Source organism: Mixophyes fleayi, chromosome 3 (assembly GCF_038048845.1).
Source record: "Mixophyes fleayi isolate aMixFle1 chromosome 3, aMixFle1.hap1, whole genome shotgun sequence".
NCBI classification, from domain to species: domain Eukaryota; kingdom Metazoa; phylum Chordata; class Amphibia; order Anura; family Limnodynastidae; genus Mixophyes; species Mixophyes fleayi.
The window spans coordinates 292370077-292394057 of NC_134404.1; the positions used below are offsets into that span (position 1 = coordinate 292370077).

General features: G+C 41.2%; 1 protein-coding gene across 1 annotated transcript; it reads left to right on the forward strand.

Moving 5' to 3' along the window:
• The first annotated feature begins 320 nt into the window (after positions 1-320).
• Positions 321-21221, forward strand: LOC142144692 (heme-binding protein 2-like). The gene is made up of 4 exons (XM_075203819.1): positions 321-762; positions 13476-13605; positions 18580-18748; positions 20658-21221. Exons 1-4 carry the CDS (start codon positions 619-621, stop codon positions 20836-20838), a joined length of 624 nt encoding a protein of 207 aa, XP_075059920.1. The 5' UTR covers positions 321-618; the 3' UTR covers positions 20839-21221.
• Positions 21222-23981: the final 2760 nt, after the last annotated feature.

Here is a 23981-nt window from a genome sequence, read left to right on the forward strand (position 1 = left end):
TTTCCCTAGCAAAATCCAGGTTGCAGGTCATAGATTCCTGCAAACTAGTGATTTTCACTGGATATCACAAGACCTTTCCCCCTCCCCCATAGCATAGATGATATCATCTTGGGCTGTTGTGTAAACTGGCAGTGCATATTTTTGTTGACATAGCCAATAGAAATGTAACCCTCTAGAACTTTGCCCTGGTTATCTATAAAGATTTGTGTGATTAATATGTGATTTTTGCACTTTCATTATTTATAAAACACCTGATCATTCTTCCCTTTTAGGTGCTGAAAAGAAATCTATACTAAATGGTTAACACCTAACCACTAGTTTTGTTCCCAAACATAGGACTCTGTATACTGTATACAGTTAAACTGTAATCTGTAATTCTACAGTATAACTCTGCCATATACAGCTATCGCACCCAGAAGCAGCTTTTTGTCAACGTCAGCAAAACGTTTGCTGAGAAATTACACATCGAGATTACAGTAAGGATTTGCAGATTACCTATTCCTTTGCTGTATGCAGTACTGAAGAGGTTAAACCCAAGCCCATCCCCAATGCACAGAATATAACAGCAAAGCTGATCACATTCTCCTTCACTTCTCCCTGCACATCCTGAGACTGGCCATGGCTTCTGGGGGTCTGTTACTTCTGAGCTTGCTCTCTCTGTATGGGGCTGCGGCACTAGCTGAAGGAAATAGCGCCGATGGATATCCTCCATTCTGTGGCAACTACGAGTGTCCCAAGTATGACGTGCTGAAAAAATACAATGTGAGTGTTTTTCCTTTGTTCTGCTGTTACAGAATTACATGGGACTGTTATACAGAGCCTGGACTGTATTGTTTGCCAGAAACGTTAAAGTAGATGAACATGTTATCAACCCGTCCACGGAAATAATGATTTTCACTTGCAATGCAATCACTCAAGTGTTCATCCATATTAACAAATTGTTTTACTGATATATATATATATATATATATATATATATATATATATATATATATATATATATATATATATATATATATATATCTACAGTTCTATATCTATATATACAGTTGTTCCGTGTGTACAGATTATTCAGGGGTAAAATTGTTAATGAACTTAATTGTCCCATTCATACTTATCTGGACAGATTAATATTCATATGAAACTTGTTTTGCTAGAACTTTTTAGTACAGAAAATATTTGACACTTTATGTAATCATGATGTATTATTTAATGTAGCTTTCTTTCTTCTACTACTTTGATTGGATGAGTGCCTTTCTATGTATGTCTAAATTGTCTTAAAGTAAAATATTCTACCTGTCCCAAAAAGCAGAGGAGCTAGTTTACAAAACACTCTGGATATTCAGCAGGGTAAATCCCCTTGCTCAGTGCACATCAATGTCAACAACTAATCTCTGCTCTTGGGACAAGCCTTCCCAAACTACAAGCGCATCTTGGTTAAATGAGAGATGAAAAATCTGAAATAATGCTCTGTTTTTCTCATAAAATATTATTAAGTTTATGCCTTATTTATGGCTTCAATTATTTATGAGAGTGACGGGGCTGTCTTTATTACATGTCACACTTTTGTGTACCAGAATATTTTTATTATGTTGGGCAGAGTGCACCTACAAATGCACTTCTCTTCCAATGTGCAGCTAGAAGTCACAATATCCAGATCATTAAAGGTATAGGATGAATCCTGGGGGTAAATGTATTAAGCTGAGTTTTCCGACGGGTTTGAAAAGTGGAGATGTTGCCTATAGCAACCAATCAGATTTTAGCTATCATTTTGTAGAATGTACTAAATAAATGATAACTAGAATCTGATTGGCTTTTCAAACCCGCTGGAAAACTCTCACCTTGATACATTTACCCCCTGATCTTTAGTAGCTCAGTCCTGGTGCAAAATTCAAGTCCTTTTGGAGAGTGGAAATGGCCCTGTGTTCCTTTCTATAGCAAGAAAAAAGGCACCTCTCCATCTTTTAATTTCCTTTCCATAATCTCGATTCTCAAAATGAAATCTTGTTTTTGCAGTGCTCCACAAACCTCCGCGCATTAGTGTCCCTAGTGTCCACTACCAGCTCCCCACATTGGCACTTGCAAACAATACTTTTGTGTTATAAATTAACTATTGACATCACAAAATAAAATCTGACACAAGCATTGCAAAGTAGAAACACATCTAAATATTTCTATATATTGTTAAAGCTGCCCTGTGTTATTGTTGCACACATTTTTGGCACATGTTTTATGCATACTTGTCAATTCTGCCGGAATGTCTGGGAGACTCCCTCCCGGATTTTGGGTGGGTCTCCCAGACTCCCGGGAGAGTATGGCAGCCTCCCGCATCTGCCAAGTGGGCAGAATTAAATCCAAAATGCTGCGATTCCCTGAGAATTGCGGCATTACATCACAGGGGCGGGGCCAAAATGACACAATTTTCTGAGCGCCACCCCCACATGCCCACCTCCCCCCGGCAGGTCCAGGACGCCGACTGCCATAAGTTGGCAAGTATGGTTTTATGAAATGTCCTTCATTATTTCATACTTGCCAACTTATGGCAAGTATGGTCCGGGAGCCTGCCTTGGAAGGTGGGCGTGTAGGGGGCAGGGCTCCGGAAAGCATGTCATTCCCGGTGAATCGCAGCGTTTTGGACCTAAATCTGCGCACTTCACTAGGAAGTGGGCAGATTTCCACACTCTCCCGGGAGTCCGTGAGACTCACGCTAAATGTGGGAGTCTCCCGGACATTCCGGTAGAGTTGGCAAGTATGCATTTTTTTACAGCACATTGTGAGCTATATTTTATAGTAAGTAGAACCAAATGGTAATTTTTCTTAATACAGTCCTGCCTAGCGGCTTCAGTTATACTGGGCCCTATTGGGTTACGAGCAAAGCCAAAAAAGGGAGAAAATTTGCACCTGGGAAAATCATATTGTCCAAGAGCAAATTTGTTTCTTTTTATTTTTTGTTTGCTCCTAACTCTAAATGAGGCCGACTAGCTAGTAAAATGTACCTAATGCTTACCTGCATTTCTGTTGTGTTAATACATTGTGGGCCTGATTCATCAATGCATGTATCTGCCGAATTTGTGCATATCGTACGCAAAATCACTCTGCGTATGCCCAGAATCAGCAGAAACATCAGTGAACACAGTCCTGTTCTGTGTATTTGGGAGCACAAAGGACACTTACTACAGCCTACGATTTCGGGAAAGGGGCGTTTTGCCGTAGTCAATGTACAATAGGGGCGAGCCAAACTCTAGCACATGCAGCCACGTCTGAATCCAGCTCTGAGCATCTCAAAGTTACTTGCTTTTCTGCCGTATCTCTTGCTCCAGCTAAGGGGCTAGTCTAAGTCCTGATCAGTAGTGATGATAGCCTCATATGTATGCTATAACATGTGTTTGCAATCACAAGCAACTGCAAAATATGTATTTTATGATCAGCAGACATTAACAACTTTCTAATAAATGTATTTCATGCAATAAAAAAACACCTTTTTAATCGTTTTTTTTTTCTTCATCAATGCCTTTATTATTAACAGGTGACATTAATTAAAAAAATATATATTTTCCTGTGTGTTCTTTTTTGCGAATTTATAATCCACATAGGTACTGCAGCATGTTGTGTAGTAAGGCACCGCAGACATACACCTGAATTCAACAGTCCACGTATCTTGAGATCAGTGCCTTGATGAATTTGGGTGTACGCAAAGCCTAAATACGTGCATATAATACTGAATGTGGGTTGCGCTCAGAATACATGCCTTGATGAATCAGACCCTGTATGTGCTCCAAATCTACCCCATCGCTCACTGTTGTGTCATCTGCAAAAGTCATAGTTTTTTTACATTTCCACTACATATTTTATTATATTTACATGTGAATGGTGCTCCCATGATTCAGTTTAGCAAGCAGCAGACAGGCAGAAACTCATTTGTATACTGTAATACACTACAGGAAAGATGACAGAATTGTCATGCCATGAACTCAAATGTGCTCTTAATCAAATAAAATTTGCATGTAATAGTAGCACAAATGTGTAAATACTAAGTACGCACAGCAACTGTACATTATATAGACATCCCACCATCCAATAGTCTAATCCAGGGTTTCCCAAACCCAGTCCCCAGGGCTCCCCAACAGTGCAGGTTTTCCATATCTCCTTGCTGGAGCACAGGTGTATTCATTACTGACTGACACATTGTAACAGATCCACAGGTGGTCCTAATTATGTCACATGTGATCCGGAAAACCTGCACTGTTGGGGAGCCCTGAGGACTGGGTTTGGGAAACCCTGGCCACAGTGGCCAATAAAAAGAGCAAAAAAAATGTGAAGACTCTACATCGCCACCTGCTGAGTCTTCATTGCTATATTTCATATAAGTGAAATATTATCTGTAGACTTCCATGGAAGCAAACAGGGCCCTCTTATCAACATTTTGGGCCCCCGGGCACAGCAGTGCACCGGGGCCCCTATATATACGTATATATATATATATATAAAAAATATATATTATTATATATATATGGGCCCTGCAGCCCAGGGGGGCCCGTCGGAGGCAGCAAAAAAAACCAAAACCTGAAAAAAAAGAAGAAAATACTTACCTTGCGGTCAGCTAGCGATCCGGCTCCCTCCATGGTCTCCTCCTCCGTCGCGCTCCGCAATGACATCACGCCCGACATGCACTGCGAGCGTGACGGAGGAGGAGACCATGGAGGGAGCCGGATCACCAGCTGACAGCAAGGTAAGTATTTTCTTCTTTTTTTTCAGGTTTTGTTTTTTTTTGCTGCCTCCGACGGGCCCCCCTGGGCTGCAGGGCCCCCGGGCACCTGCCCATTATGCCCAATGGGAAAGACGGCCCTGGGAACAAAGTCCCTATGTAGCTAAATTATAATGATTACACGGTAAAATGCCTATATGATTTTGCCAAGCAGTAGTTTTAAAACAAATTATTGCTTGAACACTAGTTCACCCTTAGATTTAATAAAAAAAGATCCAGACAGTATGCTATTCTTAAAATATTCTTAAATACATTTTTGTATTAGTTGTATTTAAAAAGCTATATTTGCGTGATTAAATGACTGGAATGTTAATCCTGCTCACTGACACTTCTGGCGTGCAGGCATGGCTTTGGAAGCTTTATCCAAGTAAGAATGTTATTTTTGGAGGCATAAGATGTATTAGCATATGCAGAAAGTGGTGCTATTGTTTCAAATTATTCTGGTAAAAAAATGAACCCACTCCCAGCCTGCAGATGATTATATACAGATTGGGGATCTATTATCCATAATGCCTGGCAGGGACATGGGGGCATTCTGCCCCCCGGTCGGTCCCATAGTGGGCTACCTTGGGCTGGGTCACTGGCCCACCTGCATTTTTTTCCCTTTAATATAGACAGCTGAATCGAATCTTGCCACCTGGGCCTCAATTTGCCAGCCCTCCCCTGATGCCTGGGAATTGGGCATTTCCAGATAGGGAAATCTCTTTAATTTGGAACACAATGAATAAAATATACTAAATTACATAGCCCCCCCCCCCACACACATACTGCCTTTCCCTACACTACTCCTAGCATTCCCGTTTTCAATAAACTGTTTAGCAGAGCTCCTCACAGTGATCAGAAGAGGCACTTGGTAATCATATCAGCTTGAATGACTTAATTACAAAGCAGCAACAACAACTATTAACTTTTTTTTTCTTTCTGTTGTTTGGAACACTTTGTATAATGGGTTTCTGGGTAACAGAACTCATACCTACCTATCTTGGGGTTAGTTTTATGGGATCTCCAGTCTAAGGCTGGGTACACACTGCAGAAATTTTCGACCTATGTGTTATCTGCAACGAGTGTACTAACGACCGAAAAAAAACCAAAAGTCATGGACAGCAGCCATTTTATGTGTACACACTATACATGTTTTAAAAGATTTACCCTCAGATCTGTGCTCTTCAACTGTCATAACTATCGGCTGAAAATATCATGACTGTAAACTCTATGGAGGTCCTGATTGTGAGTGCATACACACTGCAGGATTGGAAGGACGTTGTTCCATAGCGGAATGAGATTTTAAGTTCTGCTGAACAATCAAATGAAACGACGATCAGTACTTTGGAACGACTGTCGTTCATCATGCAAGTATACACACTAATGCGATATCGGGTCAAATGGTCGTTTATCGTGTGTGTTTGCGCGATAAATGGTGGAAACATGTTGGGCCTGAGTAATTAAGTAAAGTAAGGCAAAAAAAAAGAAGCAAATGTTCTCCGGGACAAACCACGTTACAATGCAAGGAGTGCAAATTAGTTTATTATTATTTATTATTTTGCACACAGATTAAATACTGGCTGTTTTTCATCTAGCACACAAATACATGATAGCTTCATTTTTACACTGAAATTTTAAATTGATCTAGGACATGCCTTAACCCAACTATAAATATGTTCCCACATTTTAAATTTACCCCCCCTTCCAACAAGGTTTTGCCCAGGTGCAGGTCACTCCTTTTTTATGCTTTGCTCTCCTTAATGACTCAGGCCCGTAGTGTGTACCCAGCCTAACAGCCTGTTAACAATTCTTTCTCTGTATTTTCCTTTGTGATGCATATTTATTAGAGATGCTCACTGACCCCCGTGTTTTGGTTTTGGATCTGGATTACCGTTGTGTTTTGGTTTTGCCAAACCGCCCTTGCGTGTTTTGGTTTTGTTTGGTTTTGTTTTGCAATTTTGTTTAAAAATCAATGTTTTTGGGCATAAAATAACCAAATTTAGTGCTCCACCTGTTTCTTGGATAAGTAATGTAATTGTAAAGCTATATAATTATGAAAAGAAACTGTTTAATTCCTGGTAGGCTGTCATTAATTCTACACACAAACCAGATTGTCTTCCTCTCCATCTATGCATATTGGCAATGCAGCCATTGTCTTTGGGTGTATATTACACCCTACACTTATAGTTAAATATCTAAAGAAATGGACAAAGGCAGTTTAGTTTCTGTCTCTCTAGGCCCCCCTCCACTTGTAGAAAATACTAAAAAATTCAGCTGTTATAGACTGTATAATATAAATTGAAATGGACAAAGGCAGTTTGGTTTCTGTCTCTGTAGGTCCCCTCCACTTGTAGAAAATAGTAAAAAATTCAGCCGTTATAGACTGTACAATATTAATTGAAATGGACAAAGCCAGTTTGGTTTCTGTCTCTATAGGCCCCCCTCCACTTGTAGAAAATACTAAAAAATTCAGCCGTTATAGACTGTACAATATTAAGAGAAATGGACAAAGCCAGTTTGGGGTCACTCTGTCTATGACACCCTACCCTTAAGGATAAATTGCCCAAACAGCAGTCTTTCAAGACAGTACGTGATATAAAATGCCCCAAGTCCCTTTCCTATTTGGGGGTAGATTGCACCCTACACTTAAATAGAAAGTTTTAAAAACATGTTATCGTCATCATCTTCAGCTTCATCCTCACCCTCATCAGTGTGTACGTCATCATCACAGACTATCAATTCATCGCCGCTTGAATCCGCCATTAGAGAACTGTCAGTGCTTGGATGTCTTTGATGGTGAAGGCCTTCCTCGTGGAAGATGTAGTTCATTTTTATAAACATCATTTTCTCCACATTTTTTGGAAGTAACCTTCTACGGCGATCACTGACTAGGTTCCCGGCTGTGCTGAATACTTGTTCTGAGTACACACTGGAGGGTGGGCAGCTTAGGTATTGCAAAGCAAGTTTATACATGGGTTTCCAAATGGCCTGCTTTTCTTCCCAGTAAGGAAAGGGACTGTCTGACATTTCCATATCAATTACCTCTTGAAAATAATCCTCCACCATCCTTTGCATGTTAATACTCGTATTGGATGTAGTTATGGGCAAGGTCACACATTTTTTTGAAAATCCTTCAAACCAGCCCAGATGTTAAACTATTCTAGTCTGCCCCCTGCGTCTTCCCTGCTTCTTTTTTTAAAATTTTATTTTTTACGAGCAGCAGCTGCTTGAGAAACTGAAGAAGGACACGTCGTCAAGCCAAGGCCCAGTTTAGCGGACAACTTGCTGAGCAATAGCTCCTTGCAAAAGTTCACATCTTGCTCATTTTGAAGCAGAGACTCAATGTAGGTCTTAAATCTTGGATCAAGCACAGTGGCCAAAACGTAGTGATCCGAGTTCAAGATTTTAATAAGTCGAGGATCATTGTGAAGCGAATTAAGTATTTGATCTACAAGGGCAACATACTTTGCGGAATTGCTTGCTTTCATCTCCTCCTTCAGTTTCTCAAGCTGCTTTTCCAATAGTCTAATTAAAGGAATGACTTGGCTCAAACTAGCAGAGTCTGCACTGACCTCACATGTCACAACTTCAAATGGTTTCAGCACCTTGCACAACACTGAAAGGATTCCCCACTGTGCAAGACTGAAATACATGCCCCTCCTTTCCCAATGCCATGGCTTGTGCAATACGCTTGGATGGCTTTGCGCTGTTCCTCCATCCTCTGAAGCATGTACAGGGTGGAATTCCACCTAGTTACCACCTCTTGCTTAAGTTCGTGGCAGGGCAAGTTTAAACTGTTCTTGGAGCTGCTGCAATCTCCTACATGCTGTGGCAGAATGCCTGAAATGGCCTGAAATTTTACGGGCCAAAGAAAGCATCTCCTGCACCTCACGGTTATTTCTTAGGAAGCTCTGCATCACCAAGTTGATGGTGTGAGCAAAACAGGGAATGTGATGGAATTCACCCAGCTGTAATGCTCGCACTATATTGTTGGCTTTATCAGAAATTACATATCCTGGGGAGAGTCCAAGTGGTATAAGCCATGTATCAATCACATTTCTTAGTTTTCGTAACAAATTATCAGCTGTATGCCTGTTAGTGAAGCCGGTGATACAAAGAGTGGCCTGCCTGTAACAAATATTACGTAGTGGTGTACATGCTGCTGCTGTTTCTGCTGGTGAAAGTGAATAACCAACCCAGTGGGCTGTCACAGTCATATAGTCTTTGGTTTGCCCACTTCCACTTGTCCACATATTTGTGGTTAAGTGGACAGTGGGCACAATGGCATTTTTCAGCGCAATCTCTACATTTGTACACACTTTTTGGTATAGTTGTGGAATAGCTTTACGGGAAAAGTGGTGTCGCGATGGAATTCTGTAACGAGGACACAAAACCTCATGTAACTGAAAAACCAGCTGCGTTTATTGTGGATATTGGACGCAGATCTAACACTAACATGTTAGCCATGGCGTCTGTGATTCGCTTGGCGACTGGATGACTGCTGTCATATTTGCTTCCCCTAGCAGTTAACTGTTGAAATGTAGGACTGCTCTTTTTCTTGGCCTTCCTCTGGGCTGACGATTCACCCCCAGCAACAGCAGCAGCAGTGGGACTAACGCTTTCTTCAGAGGAATCAATTATAGTGCAGGAGTCATCCAGCCTTACTAAGTGGGATGCAGGGCTAACTCCGAGCGCTACTGAGGATATTGATGAGGATGGTGTTGTGGGTGTATTTTGCAGCCGTCGGGATGTAGGTGACCAAAGGGTCCTAGCTGATGATGGAGTGCTTGTAATTTTTTTAGAAGAACTTTCAGCTTTTCCCAACACTTTGCCATAAACTCTCGTCAAATGGCGTAACATAGACGAGGTTCCAAGATGGTTAAGGTCCCTCCCTCGACTGACTGTGGCTTGACATACACTACAAATGGCTATACAGTTGTTGTCTGGATTGGGGTAGAAATAATTCCACACATAAGAAGTGGATTTTTTTGTTTTATGCCCAGGCATGACAATGGCCTTTTTCTTGCCACGTGCCAGAACTGCTGCCACTGGTGCAGGACTTACACAAACAACCTCATCCTCATCAACATCCTCAATAGCGCCCTCATCGTCTACACAAATCTCCCCCTCATCCTCTTCTAATTCCAAAGTGGCATCCTCAATTTGTGTATCACCGGCTACACTCGGGCCGTTCAGGTACACATCAGAACTGCTGAAAGGGCCTTCCTTTATGGGTACACAAACAGAATGCTCACAATTAGACATACCACTGGTGGATGGACTCTCCACAGGGATTGGTGTCATTTCTGATTCAGAGCATACATTATCCTCTAATGCCTTACTGTTTTCTTGCAGTTCGGCTTTGACGCGTAACAGTAGTTGTGCACCACTTTTAGACTCCAAATTACTTGGTCTTGCTTGGTCACGAGTGACCGTACAAGAAGAATGTTTAGTAACATTTTTTGATCTGCCACTAATAGAAAAAGGCGAAGACCTCATTCTTTCTTTGCCACTGCGTGTGTAGAATGGCATGTTGGCAATTTTTTTTTTATCGGCAGTTAACTTTTCCTCAGTTACACTTCTTTTTCGCTTCAACACTGTAAATTTTTTGGGGTGTGTGTTTTTTTCCCTGATTTATAAAGACTATGTACTTTTACATAGGCTTTATCAGATGACATACTGGGAACACTACCATCAGGACTGGTGCCAACACCTGCTTGCTGATTCTGCTCATATGTGGACTGCTTTGAATCCATTTTAATGAGCCCAAACCACTTGTAGTTCAAAATATTGTATAGATACTGCTGATAAATATCACTTTTGACAGCCAGAAAAATTAGTGTTTCACACTGGGGCATATGGGACACCCCAAAGCACTTGAAGTTTAAAAAATTGTATAGATACTGCTGATAAATATCACTTTTGACAGCCAGAAAAATTAGTGTTTCACACTGGGGAATATGGGACACCCCAAAGCACTTGTAGTGCAAAAAAATTGTATTGATACTGCTGATAAATATCACTTTTGACAGCAGAATTGAATAGATTAGAATTGAAATAATAATACAAAGAATAAGGTGTACAATTATTGCTCTGTCCCTGCTCTAATACAGCCTGTGACCTAACCCTGCTCTCTCCCCATGTCAAATGGCGATGGATTGCTGTGTAGGCTGGTATTTATACTTTTCAAATCTCGCGAGAACCGAGCTCTGAAATACGAATACGTCACAATGATGTTTTGCCTCGATTTCGATTCCGAATGGGCGGGAGAGTACCGAGCCGAGCAGGCTTGGTACTCGTATAGACGAAGTTCGGGTGGGTTCGCATCTCGGGGAACCGAGCCCGCCCATCTCTAATATTTATGCACCGCTTGAATGCATCATGCCGGCTCTACTCTGAGTGCCCCGATGAAGTGACAGCTCTACTGCGAACCAATTTTCCTAGGAGGAAGTTGCGCACAGCTCTAACTTTGTATCGGATTCTGTAAAATCAGAGAGGCTTCAGTAGAATCATATAGAAAATGACAGGTAATGCCATCCTGAGATGGTGTTACCTGTCTGTGCAATGCAAAGCTTGATGCATTGCAGAACATTGCAGTCCCCATAGTAATCTATGGGGATTGCGATGCTGCACAGTATTTGCTTAAACAGAGGAGGGTAGGCAGTTAATGCATAGGAAACATACTTACATTCCGCATCTTTTAAGTGTCAGAGAGCCGGGCTATCCTCCGGTAAGCCCCGACCCTGATCGCTCTGCTCTTCGTTGGTGGAGGGGGAGCGGACACTTTAAACAACAACAAAAAAAAACCACACTCACGTGATCGCGACGCCAGTGCCCTGCTCCCTCCTCTCTGCTCCGTCCGCACTGAATGTCGGATGTGACGTCATCAAGCCCGACATTCAGTGAAGAGCGGCGCAGAGAGTAGTCGCAAGAAGAAGAGAGACAGCAGAAGAAAAGAGAAGAAATAATCCGATAGAAATGGTAAGTGAAGGAACGGAAGCAAGGGGAGAGCAAAGACAGCATGGCAGCGAGTGAAGGGGGAGCAAAGACAGCATGGCAGAGAGTGAAGGGGGAGAAAAGGCAGCATGGCAGCGAGTGAAGGGAGAGCAAAAGCAGCATGGCAGAGAGTGAAGGGAGAGCAAAAGCAGCATGGTAGAGTGTGAAGGGAGAGCAAAAGCAGCATGGTAGAGTGTGAAGGGGGACAAAGGCAGCATGGCAGAGTGTGAAGGGGGGCCATAGCAGCATGGCACATGGTGATGAAGGGGGGCCAAAGCAGCTGGCAGAATGTGAAGAGGGGCCAAAGCAGCATGGCACAGGGTGATGAAGGGGGGCCAGGAGAAGGGGGGGAGCAAAAGCAGCATGACACAGTGTGATAAAGGGGGTCCAAAAGAAGCGGGGTCAAAAACAACAAGGAGGGCGCAGTGTGATCATAAAGAGGCACAGCATGGTGATGAAGGGGAACAGTAATGTGTGTGTGATGGCACAGCGGGCTTGTGGCAATGTAATGTGTGTGTTTGGTAGGTGATGGCTAACTAATAGGTGCTATTTTGTTTCTGGGGTGATGGTGGGGCAATTTAATTTTATAGTGGGGACTATTAATTTAAGATAGAGTGGTTTGGGGGCTATTAATTGAATGTGGGGTTGAGTTTGAAGAGCATGAGGTCTAATTATTAAATGTGAATATTAATTATTTAATGACAGTGACGGTTGCGGGAAATAGGTATATTTATTTTACGTAAATGCTATTAATCTATTGCTGGGACTGTTTTGAGGGAGGGAAATAGGTTTATTTATTAAACGGGAATACTATTACTTTAATGTTGGTGCTGGAGGAAGGCCTAAGTATTAATCGTGGGTCCTTTTGATTTAACGCCGAGGCTGGTTGAAATTTTCTAAATGTAACCAATTTTTTTTCCCAAATAGGGCCCCCAACATTCTAGGATCCAGACAAGCCGCAACTAAAGAAACCAGCAGCCACAGGTGGTAAAAGTGACAAGAACAGGTAGGACAGTCTGTCAAATGTTCTGATTCTAGTGGGACAATCCCAATTTTTGGTGACTGTTCTGCCCAATCTAAGGGGCAGGTCAAGACTGTGTACTCTTTATATACACACTTTATTCTTTATATACTACACAATGGTGCTAGCTGTCCTTCGAGGCCTAACCACTCCCCCTCTAGTTTCTGGTCTAGCCTCTATGATTGCTGGCCACACCCCCTCTGGTGGGCCCCTAGCGTTGCAGTCCCCCCTGCTGGGCCCTTCATGCCCCAGTCCGACACTGTAGACTTTATGTTTAGCGTGTGTTTTCAAGCTAGCACTAGAAAGAAATGCATAATTTTCACTCTATGTATTTTTTCCCACGAGAACCAACTACCATTTAAATATTTATTTCACATGCTACCAAAAGAAAGATTTATTTGTTATAAGTTAACACTAAGAAAATGAACTTGGGTAGACTTAGTAATAATAAAGAGTTATCCTATTAAGCTGTGCAATCTGTGAACAAAAGAGCTAAAACTGGACTCATGGTTGCTACATTTGAGACCAGCATATGTGTGTAGGCACCAAGATCGTTTATGTTTGTAGTATTGCAGAGTGCTTTTCACATGTCACAGTAACATCTAACATACTTAAAATTGATACTGCTACTGTACATCATGGTTGTAGAAGTGAAACAATAGAAAACTGTTTTCATACCAATATGTAATGTATATATAATTTTCTTTTTAGACTTTTGAGCTTAGAAGATATTACATGAGTCGCTGGGTGACAACACAACTAGAAACAGACATGTTCGGCTTTGGAATAATGAAAAGCTTCAAGCGGCTGTTAAATTATATTAATGGGCAGAATGACCAAGGTATAGTGTATATATATATATATATATATATAAGAAAGCCTGAAATGTATTGTCTGAGCGTTGTTAGTGTTCCATCAATAAGGAGGCCACTTCTCCTTGAGTCAGGGCCGGACTGGGACTAAAATTTAGCCTTGGCATTTAAAGCACACTGGCCCACCTCTGTTCCAGATAATAATAATAATAATAATAATAATAATAATATTAGTAATAATAATAATAACAGTATTTTTTGCAAAGCTCATTGTTATATGGTGTCCCGTGAGATACAAATGTATTACGCGTAGTTTGACTCTTTATTTGCAGCATAGAGTGCACCAGTATCAGGCAATGGTATGTAGAGGACCGCAAAGAGATATTTGGGGTCCGGGTACAGTGAATTTTTGAAGCCCCCCCTCCATAGATGAGTAGGAAACAAACAGTGTGCCTCCGTGCATTGGCGGTGCCGAAGAGGGGACGACCACACATCCCTCATACCTGAGTGCATGCCTCCAATTGATATTAAACCACTATAGAGCCCCCAAATCAAATTATGCTATACTGTAGTGTCCCAGTTCATATTATGCCGCAAAATGTGCCCCCAAATCAAATTATGTCACACAATAATACCGCCATATCATATTATGATACAATTTTGTCCCCAAATCATATTATGCCACAAAGTAGTACCCCCAAATCATATTATGCCACAGAGTAATGTCCCAAAATTACATTATGCCACAGAGTAGTGCCCCCATCACATTATACCACAGAGTAGTGCTCCATCACATTATACCACAGAATAATGCCCCAAGTTCAAGAAAGGGTGGTTAAAAAAAATACATTACAGCACGAGAAAATACTTTAACATATCTGCTTATTGCTTGTTCTGCCCTGCTACTTGACACTGGGCGAGGAGGAAGTTGTAGCTGTCAGCTTAGATAGGCGGTCTGATGCTAGATGTGCCCACCCGCCAGGAGCAGGGGACAGGGGACAGAGCAAGGAACAGAAGAGATGAGGATCAGGATGGGGGAGCAGAGCTGGGCAGACCCACGTGGTATATTTACTAAGGTGGCTGTAGAGGAGCCATCCACCAGGAAGCCACTGGTAGGCTAGGTCCGGCCCCATTAGCTTGGGACTACTAGGAACTGCAATGTTGGGACCCAGAAAGAAAGAAATAGCCAATCTGCCCATGCTTTGTCTGGTCCCTGCACTGGCCCATCTAGCCATCGGTCCTTATGGCATTTGCCAGAACTTCCAGATGGCCAGTCCGCCCCTGCTTTGAGTAGAGCTCTGGTGTGTGACAGAAATGATATAAGTCATGCTGTAGTTATATGACTAGTTACGTTTTTTCCACTGCCCCCCTCAGTCCTGTAATTTGTGCAAAAAAACCTTTAAAATGTATGATAGTGACACATGTAATAAGTAAAGTCCCAATGTCCTGTCACTTTCATGATTAATTTAGTACATAAGAGAAACCTTGTAGTATTTTAGGAGAAACTAGAAAAGTTTAAATTAATGCAGGAGATGGCTCTAAAGTGTTAGTAGGAATCGGCTTTTATGCACAAAATGGACAATTAGACTAAATGCTTTGAGCGTCTGCGTTTTTTGCAATTCCTGAATGACCTTTGCTGCCCTCTGCAGTATGTTCAAAACTCTCTTAGCTGATCTCTATCAAAACCAGCATTTATTATTAGGGGTGTGTACAAACCTTTTTATGGGGGTACAGTGGCCTAGTGGTTAGCACTTCTGCCTCACAGCATTGGGGTCATGAGTTCGATTCCCGACCATGGCATTTTCTTTCTGAAGTTTGTATGTTTTCCCTGTGTTTGCGTGGGTTTCCTCTGGGTGCTCCGGTTTCTCCCACACTCCAGAAACATACTGGTAGGTTAATTGGCTGCTAACAAATTGACCCTAGTCTGTGTGTGTGTGTGTGTATGTATGTTAGGGAATTTAGACTGTAAGATCCAATGGGGAGGGACTGATGTGAATAAGTACATCGCTGTAGAATTAGTGGCGCTATATAAATAACTGATGATGATAAGGGTGCCACTTATTGGCAAAACCCCTCTTTAGTAGCTTCCACCCTATTTATGAATATATTGTTATCAGTACATGTTCCGATATTTTGTGACCATGCAGAGAATAAAAGCTTCCATTGCTGGAGGAGAATAGCCACACTAGTCATCTGTAGCATTCACCATATGGATGGGACTTACAAGGGAATGTGCAGGGTTCAGCTACTGTTAGGCGTACCTAGGCGGTTGCATAGGGCAATAATGGTCAGGGGGCATCTAACACATTGGATTGGTAACAATGTCACTCTGCCAGTGTTTTTAATGCCCCTGTTATGCCGCCACATGGAGCCTGGCCACTAGCATGAAGGAGAAGCAGTCAGCAGCTTCTTATATATGAAGCCCCCGGCTGTTGCTCCTCCATGTGAGTGTTGGAGGTGTGGTACTTGGCTATGATGTCACAGCCAAATGCCACACTCCCAATCTGAGAACCAGAGGATGCAGCTCCCATCTCCTGCTTGTTAGTAGCAGCGAGAACACAATACCTGAAGGGGGTGATGTCACTACCAGTGGGCACTACCTAGAGATTGGATGTCACTTCAAAGTGTGTAGGAGATTGGTTATGGCACAGCCCTGGTCTTCCCCGGGAATTGTGCTTCACCTGTGAATGTACTTCAGGCACCACATACCAGCCCAGCAGGTTAAAAACCCATAGCAGAGGTGGACCTAATAATAACTGTTTGATGGGCGCTGTTAAGTATATAACAATTTAAAGTATATATTTTTATGCTACTGGCCCATATACGGGAATCAGTTTCCACTCTCAGTATGTAATTTCCTTGCCCATTTTGGCCAAACACACATCAGCTTATTAACTTAATAACGCTACATGACATGGGCCTTGCAAATCTCCCCTAATGCGGCTTAACAAGCACTTTAATACTGTTATGAGCCTTACTGTGACTGCAAAGTAATTGGATATCTGCCAATTACGTCCACCGTCTAGTGCTGCTAAACATTATTTTTATTATAGTTTATTTTTATATTTATGGCTATAAAAACTCATAAATATAAAAATGTATCCAGGTATCAGCCAAGCCAATATGCTTTGAGTACACTGTGACAAATCTTTGGATTATTTTTCTCACCATAATAATATTGATAGTTTGTGTACCAACTAGGAGGCATACATGCAGATAATAAAAATAATAATATATGTGCAGTTAATAAATAAACAAAAAAACAAAAACCCTGAATGGGTACACTCAATCTTCCCTTTACATGTCTAGGAACAATCAGCCGTACATACAACTAGCCAAACTATCGGTTAGCATTAGCCGGACTGCATAGTGATTAGTCCTCCTTAGACAAGTGTGATTCACACTTTGATAACTTATAGCCTTCTTTTTAGAAATATGCACAACTAAAGCATGCATTACCGACACATGGTCATGTATGACCAGAAAAAATACAGCTGAACAGCCATAAAGCAAATTAGTCTTGGTTTGTGACACCACACACCTATTTTTGGGCAGTGTTCTCTGGAGAATGCAGCTACCTCAATGATGCGCTTGCTTAAACTCACAATACACTATTTTTTCTGAAATGTGATATTCTTATGGACTTCAAGGGGTAAAGAATGGCAATTTCCCCCTTTAGGGCCTTATTTGTTGCACAGCAAAAAGAAACAGTCACAGCTGCAGACAGTTTTTCCATCTATGCTCTGTTGAGCATTCACCTTACACTGTACTTAGTGGCAGAGGGAATGGCCCTTGTGAACAGAAATAGATCAATGATCTCTTTTTCAAGTTTGAACGAAATGGTCACTCCCTGCATGTCTTAACAAGCTCCTGTATTCTGCACATATCTAGGCTATGGAGTAGGGTGGCAAGATGGAAGCCATTTCTCACAAAAAACAACACTCAAGACCAATTTCAATTTAGACCAAGTCTAAATTTTACAGACAAAATACATACAATTACCCTAACCATGTGGGAAATAGTCTTATGGTCTGATGAGACCAAGGTTGAACATTTTGGCCTTAATTCTAAGATATATGTTTAGGCCAAAGACAACACAGCTTATCACCAAAATAACACTGTACTTACTTACTGTGAAGCATGGTGGATGCAGCATCATATTTGGGGCTGCTTCTCTTCAGCTGGGACAAGGGTTCTACTCAGGATAGAAGGAATAATGAATAACTCCAAATATCAATAAATTTTGCCATGAAATCTGCTGCCTCCGTCAAAAAGCTGAAGATGAAGAGGAATTTCACCCTCCAACATGATTGCAATCCAAAGCACGTATAAAAGTCAGTCAAAGAAAGGCTTCAGAAAAGGTAGTCTGAGGTCATCCAGAGCCAAACCTTAATCCCATTGAATACTTGTGGGGTGACCTAAAGAGGAATGTGCACAGGAGATCTCTTCACAATTTGATGGACATTGACTTTTTTTGCAGGGAAGGGTGAGATACAGGTGCAGAATCCAGGGGGTAAATTTACTCAAACTTCTAAAAAGCAAAGGTGGAGGTGTTGTCCATAGCAACCAATCATATTCTAACTTTCATCTTCTAGAATGTACTAGTTAAATGATACCAGAAATCTGATTACTATGGGAAATGCCTCCATCTTTCATTTTATATGTTTTGATAAATCTAGCCCAGTTGTGTGAAGTTGCTACAGACTTATTCAAAAGACTCAGTGCTATAATAAAAGCAAAAGGTGATTTAAAAAAGTAATAGTTTAGAGGTGTGCACACTTATGCAACCAGGGTATTGTAGGTTCAGCCGCAAGTTTACCTCCAGCAGCATTTAGCACTCAGCGATCACAGTGCATTTGTAGTACTAGGGGCAAATAGCCCTTGCTCTGTTTCAATGCCATATAGTAAGAGGGCTTCTAAAATACTTACCCAATCCTATATGTATGTATAATGTTTCTGTAAATGACTTCAATTGTTGATGAAGATTTCTCTCTCTTTTTAAGGTATATCTATGAAAATGAATGTCCCTGTTCGCGTTTCGGTACCATTGCTTGATACCACTGCTAATGCCACAATGTCTTTCTTTTTGCCGATGGCACTAACAAATCTGCCCAATCCCAAGGACCCATCTCTCTTTTTGGAAAGCTATCCTGAAACACATTACTATGTCAAGTAAGTGCAATCCTATGGACATGTTGGTTTATTGTATACTCCATACTGTGTTCCGTAAATCTAGACTGGGATGTGGACTTTGTGCATAAAATATCACTATTCTGAGTTATTTTAGATTTTTAAAAGAGGTGATTCTTACATAAAACTACATTGTTTTATAAAGGCCCATCTTAGATAATCTCAGAGAATAACCTCAGTTACCACCTTGGGCTGGTGAAATATATATATTTTTTCACTTATAAGAGGTGTAGCGTGAAAATTATTGAGGGTGACATATATTTTTTAAGTATTTGAAATGATTTACTGAATCAATTGAATATATCAGAACTCTTCTCTCATCGGAGGCAAGTGAGGGTTTTGGGAGTCACTAGCTGTGACTCCCAATACTCTCTAGTACTATAAGTGCTGGGCATAGTATGAAAGACCTGGACTCTTACCTAGATCAAATTCAAAATATGGTACCCCTAATCAAACTAGTAACATTTTCTACAGACACCTAACTTAAATCAATTTGGATTGCCTACAGAGCAAGAAAGAAAATAATCAATGTATTATTCATCTAGGGAACAGTGTGGTGATAGCAGAAATATCTTTCCTATTCCAAGGTAGAATTGCAGAGGCCATTTTTTTTGTTGCAATCCATTTACAATCCATGCTTAATGCCACGGCAAAACTGATCCGCCTCTCTCACCACTCCATAAACTGCACCATCCTACAAATCCCTGCAATGGCTCCCCATTATCCAATTCAAGCTACTCACTCTCACCAACATCTACCCCTCTTGCATCCCTGAACTCGTCATGAGATGCTTACCATCATAAACCTGCCTCTGACCTGCATCTCACCTACTCTCTTATTACTAACACCCTCTTCCACTTCCAACACTTCTATGCTGCACCCCAATTATAGAACTCCCTACCCCACCTGACCAGACCCTTCATCAACCTTCAATCTTTCAAGCTCTTCTCAAATCCACCTCTTCACTATAGCCTATCCTATCTCTTCATTATAGCCTATATACCTTCGCTATATAATCTTATCCCTGATTATACTATTCACACTAATACATCCTCACAGCTGTCCCAATCTCCACTCTAAGCATCAGTCACTCCTCTTTCAGCTGTGCCCTCTTCCACTTAGAATGTAAGCTCTCTTATGAGCAGGGTCCTCCATACCCTTTGTTTTCATGTCTGCATTTATTTTGTCTTGTATGTCTTTGTTTAATGTATGTCCAGTTTTCATCATCATCATTTATTTATATAGCACCACTGATTCCGCAGCGCTGTACAGAGAACTCACTCACATCAGTCCCTGCCCCATTGGAGATTACAGTCTAAATTCCCTAATGTACACACACATACAGACAGAGAGCAGCCAATTAACCTCTTAGTATGTTTTTGGAGTGTGGGAGGAAACCGGAGCACCCGGAAGAAACCCACGCAGACACAGGGAGAACATACAAACTCCACACAGATAAGGTCATGGATGGGAATTGAACTCATGACCCCAGCGCTGTGAGGCAGGAGTGCTAACCATTTTCCCTATTGTATGGTGCTGCGGAGCACTGTGGCACCTTACAAGTCTATGATATTATTATTATTTTTATTATTATTATTAATAATAATAATAATAATAATAATAATAATCATCTATTGACCTCATCTGATGCTACTTGCTCTCTCTGAGTGTTGTACCAGCTACAGTCCCAATCTCCATTCTCCTAGTCCCACTAGCTCCTACTGTCCCATTGCCCTCTGCCTCTAGACTGTAACCTCACACAAGCAGGGTCCTCATCTAATGTCTGCACCTCCTTCTTCAGTCTTGTATGTACTTGCTCTGTTGATATTCAATGTTTTGTTGCACCTTAATAATAAATGATGATGACAATGATGGGTTTGCTGTTTTATAGGTCTTTTGGCGGCTACGCGTTGAAGTCTGACTATGAGAAAAAATCTAAGGCACTTTCAGAGGAACTTCAAGCTTTAGGTCTAAGTTATGATGTGAATATTGGTACAGCAGCAGCCTACAATGATCCCCTCACGTTTTTTAGCCGCCACAATGAAGTTTGGTTCAGGTCACTAAACCAGTAAATATGGAACAAACACTTTTAATATATCCCATCTATAGTGTAACATGTGCAGTTCATTAGATTATTTTGGGTGGACTGAATTTTTACACCACAACCAAGAGCCATATGTGCTGTATAGACTCTCTGGAAGAGTAGTGCTGGTGTTTGCTTAAAAGATTTTGTAACATATGTGTAATTATATAAAGCCACAATCTGTTATAAATTGACTTCCCCTTATTCATTATTCTATCCCAGTATACTTTGTATCAGAAAAACTAGTTTCAATTTCTTTTTATGAACATTTTATATTGTACTATAGTGTAAAGATTACCATAACAAAGGAAAAACTACAGCTGATGATTTTATATTGAGTATAGCAACTATGGAATAAAATAATAAAACCTTGATGTATTTATTTATTTTAAACAATTTTATAAAAGGTTAACACTTGAAAAATGCATAACATAGTACACAACAACAGGTGGAATTGAACACTTCAAAACAGATCCAGAATATAACAAGTAATTGTAACTGGTAGCAGGGGCAAAAGCAGGATTTTTAGGGGGGTTTCCCCCAAAAGAAAATTAAAGAGAGCGAGCTGCGCATGCGCAGCAGCTCCTTTTCGTTGATTCTGAATTTGACAGCAGCCGCGGCGCTGTCAAAGAAGCGTCCGCGGCAGTGCTGTATTGTAGTACAATACAGCACCGCCGCAGACGCATCTTTGACAGCGCCGCGGCTGCTGTACAGTACCGTTTGTTCGCGGAGGGGAGGGGAGAACCAGAACTTCCCCTGCGTGCACCCCTGGGTAGAGGCCCTAAACATCTTGTTCAGCTGAGCAGTTTTCAATTTCAGGGGGAGAGGAGGAGGAGGGGAAAAGAGAAGAACGGCATAGCAAACCATCAAGAGGGTAAGGGATGGGATGAAGGGGTTATAAGCCAGGAGGACAGGCTCTAATGGGGAGAGTTGTGTTTTTATGCAAATGGCAAGTGACAGTTAAAGAATAACGACAATAGTTCCTAGGCTTTGTTTAAGGATTTGGTGAATTTTTAATTATTTATTTATACTGTGATGAGTGTTCCAGACACTTCTAATAATAGATTGGATTGAAGGGGTTTTGGATTGTTTACAGTCGGCGCTAGCTGGCAGCTGAAATGATGGGCCTGATTCATCAAGAAACACAATGTGAACACAATTTGCGTCTTGGATTGCATGGAAATTGCATACATGTACACACGTTTTCAAGAACAAGTGGATCACAAGAAACGTTTCCATTTGAATGCAGGTATAAGTACGCTCTGCCTATAAGGCACTTGCTGTATGCAGACAGGCACAACACACTGCAGGATACACACATGAATATGTGCAATATAAATTCCCTTCAAAACGCACAGAAAACAATATCAGAAACATTAACATCTGTTAATAATATAATCATTAATAAAAGTATATTTTAAAAAAAAATCCCTCTTTTTTAATATGCAATACATATATCAGGATGTTATTAATGCCTAATGTACTTAAATTGTCTTTTTACAGTTGCTCTTAATTGCAAACACATATGTTCTGGCATGTAAATGCAACTGTCATCACTATCAATCTGCACTTACACCTGCCCTGTAGCTGGTGGCTAAAAATCACGTATTTAAGAGGTGCCCAGAGGTTGAATTGGACCAATGTGCGTGCGCTTGACCTTGGTATACCCTTACTGTACATTGCCTACATGCATACACCCCTTCCCCTTCCCCATTTCACCCTTGGCTGTAGGCAGTTGGAAGTGTCCTTAATGTTCCAAGATGAAAGAGTTACGTTCCTTAATGTTTCAGGCCTGTCTTATTATTTTGTTTTGATGGTAGCTTGCTGTTGGCACATCGGGGGGGAGGAGGAAAATATTGGGAGCCAAGATGTTAATTTGGAGAATCTCGAACATTAGATTTCAATGTCGAGCCAGAGAGTTTTGGACACCTCCACTAAATGTGTCGAAATGTGTAGAAATTAGCTTTCAAAACTTGATGTACTTACCAATCGATTTAGTACAATTTGGCATTAGGTTGGCTAGCAATTTGCCTGATTTCTTGGAGTTTCTAAAAAAAAAAAAATTACGGCTTTTCGTTAGATTCCTTCTTAACCCCCAGTGAATTTCACTTATAGGTACTATAGGTGTTTTTTGGTGATGTCTCACAAATGTGATTATATCCCCTCTGATGTTTCAGAGTAACAGGGAAATGTGCCAAAATGCCTATGACTTGTATTGTTTTAGCAAAAAAAGACAGATTTGTGACTTAAACTTGAGTTGTACAATATTTGGAGCATGATTTGGGAACCCAATTTGGCAAGTATTAGAGGTTATCTTTCTCTGTAAAATATTTTGTGATGCTAAGATATAATCTATTCTATAATCCATTTGGTGTATATGGGAGTAAAAAGAGAATCCACCAGGTGTCCCAGAGATCACTTTTGCCTTATGGCAAGGTGTTCCATCATGCTGGAAAAGGCATGGTTCATCACCAAACTGTTCTTGGATGGTTGGGAGAAGTTACTCTTGGAGGATGTTTTGGTGCCATTCTTTATTCAAGGCTATGTTCTTAGGCAAAATTGTGAGTAAGCCCACTTGAGAAGAAACCCCACACATGAATTGTCGTAGGATGCTGTACTGTTGACATAACACAAGACTGATGGTAGCGCTCACCTTTCCTTCTCTGGACAAGCAATTTTCCAGTTGCCCTAAACAATCTGAAAAGGGATTCATCAGAGAAAATGACTTTACCCCACTCCTCAACAGTTCAATCCCTGTACCTTTTGCAGAATATCAGTCTGTCCCTGATGTTTTTACTGGAGAGAAGTGGCTTCTTTGCTGGTCTTCTTGACACCAGGCCATCCTCCAAAAGTCTTCGCCTTACTGTGCTTGCAGATGCACTCACACCTGCCTGCTGTCATTCCTGTGCAAGCTCTGCACTGGTAGTGCCCCGATCCCGCAGCTGAATCAACTTTAGGAGACGGTCCTGGCGCTTACAGGATGTTCTTGGGCGCCCTGAAGCCTTCTTTACAACTGTTGAATCTCTCTCCTTGAAGTTCTCGATGATCCGATAAATGGTTGATTTAGGTGCAATCTTACTAGCAGCAATATCCTTGACTGTGAAGCCCTTTTTGTGCAAAGAAATGATGACT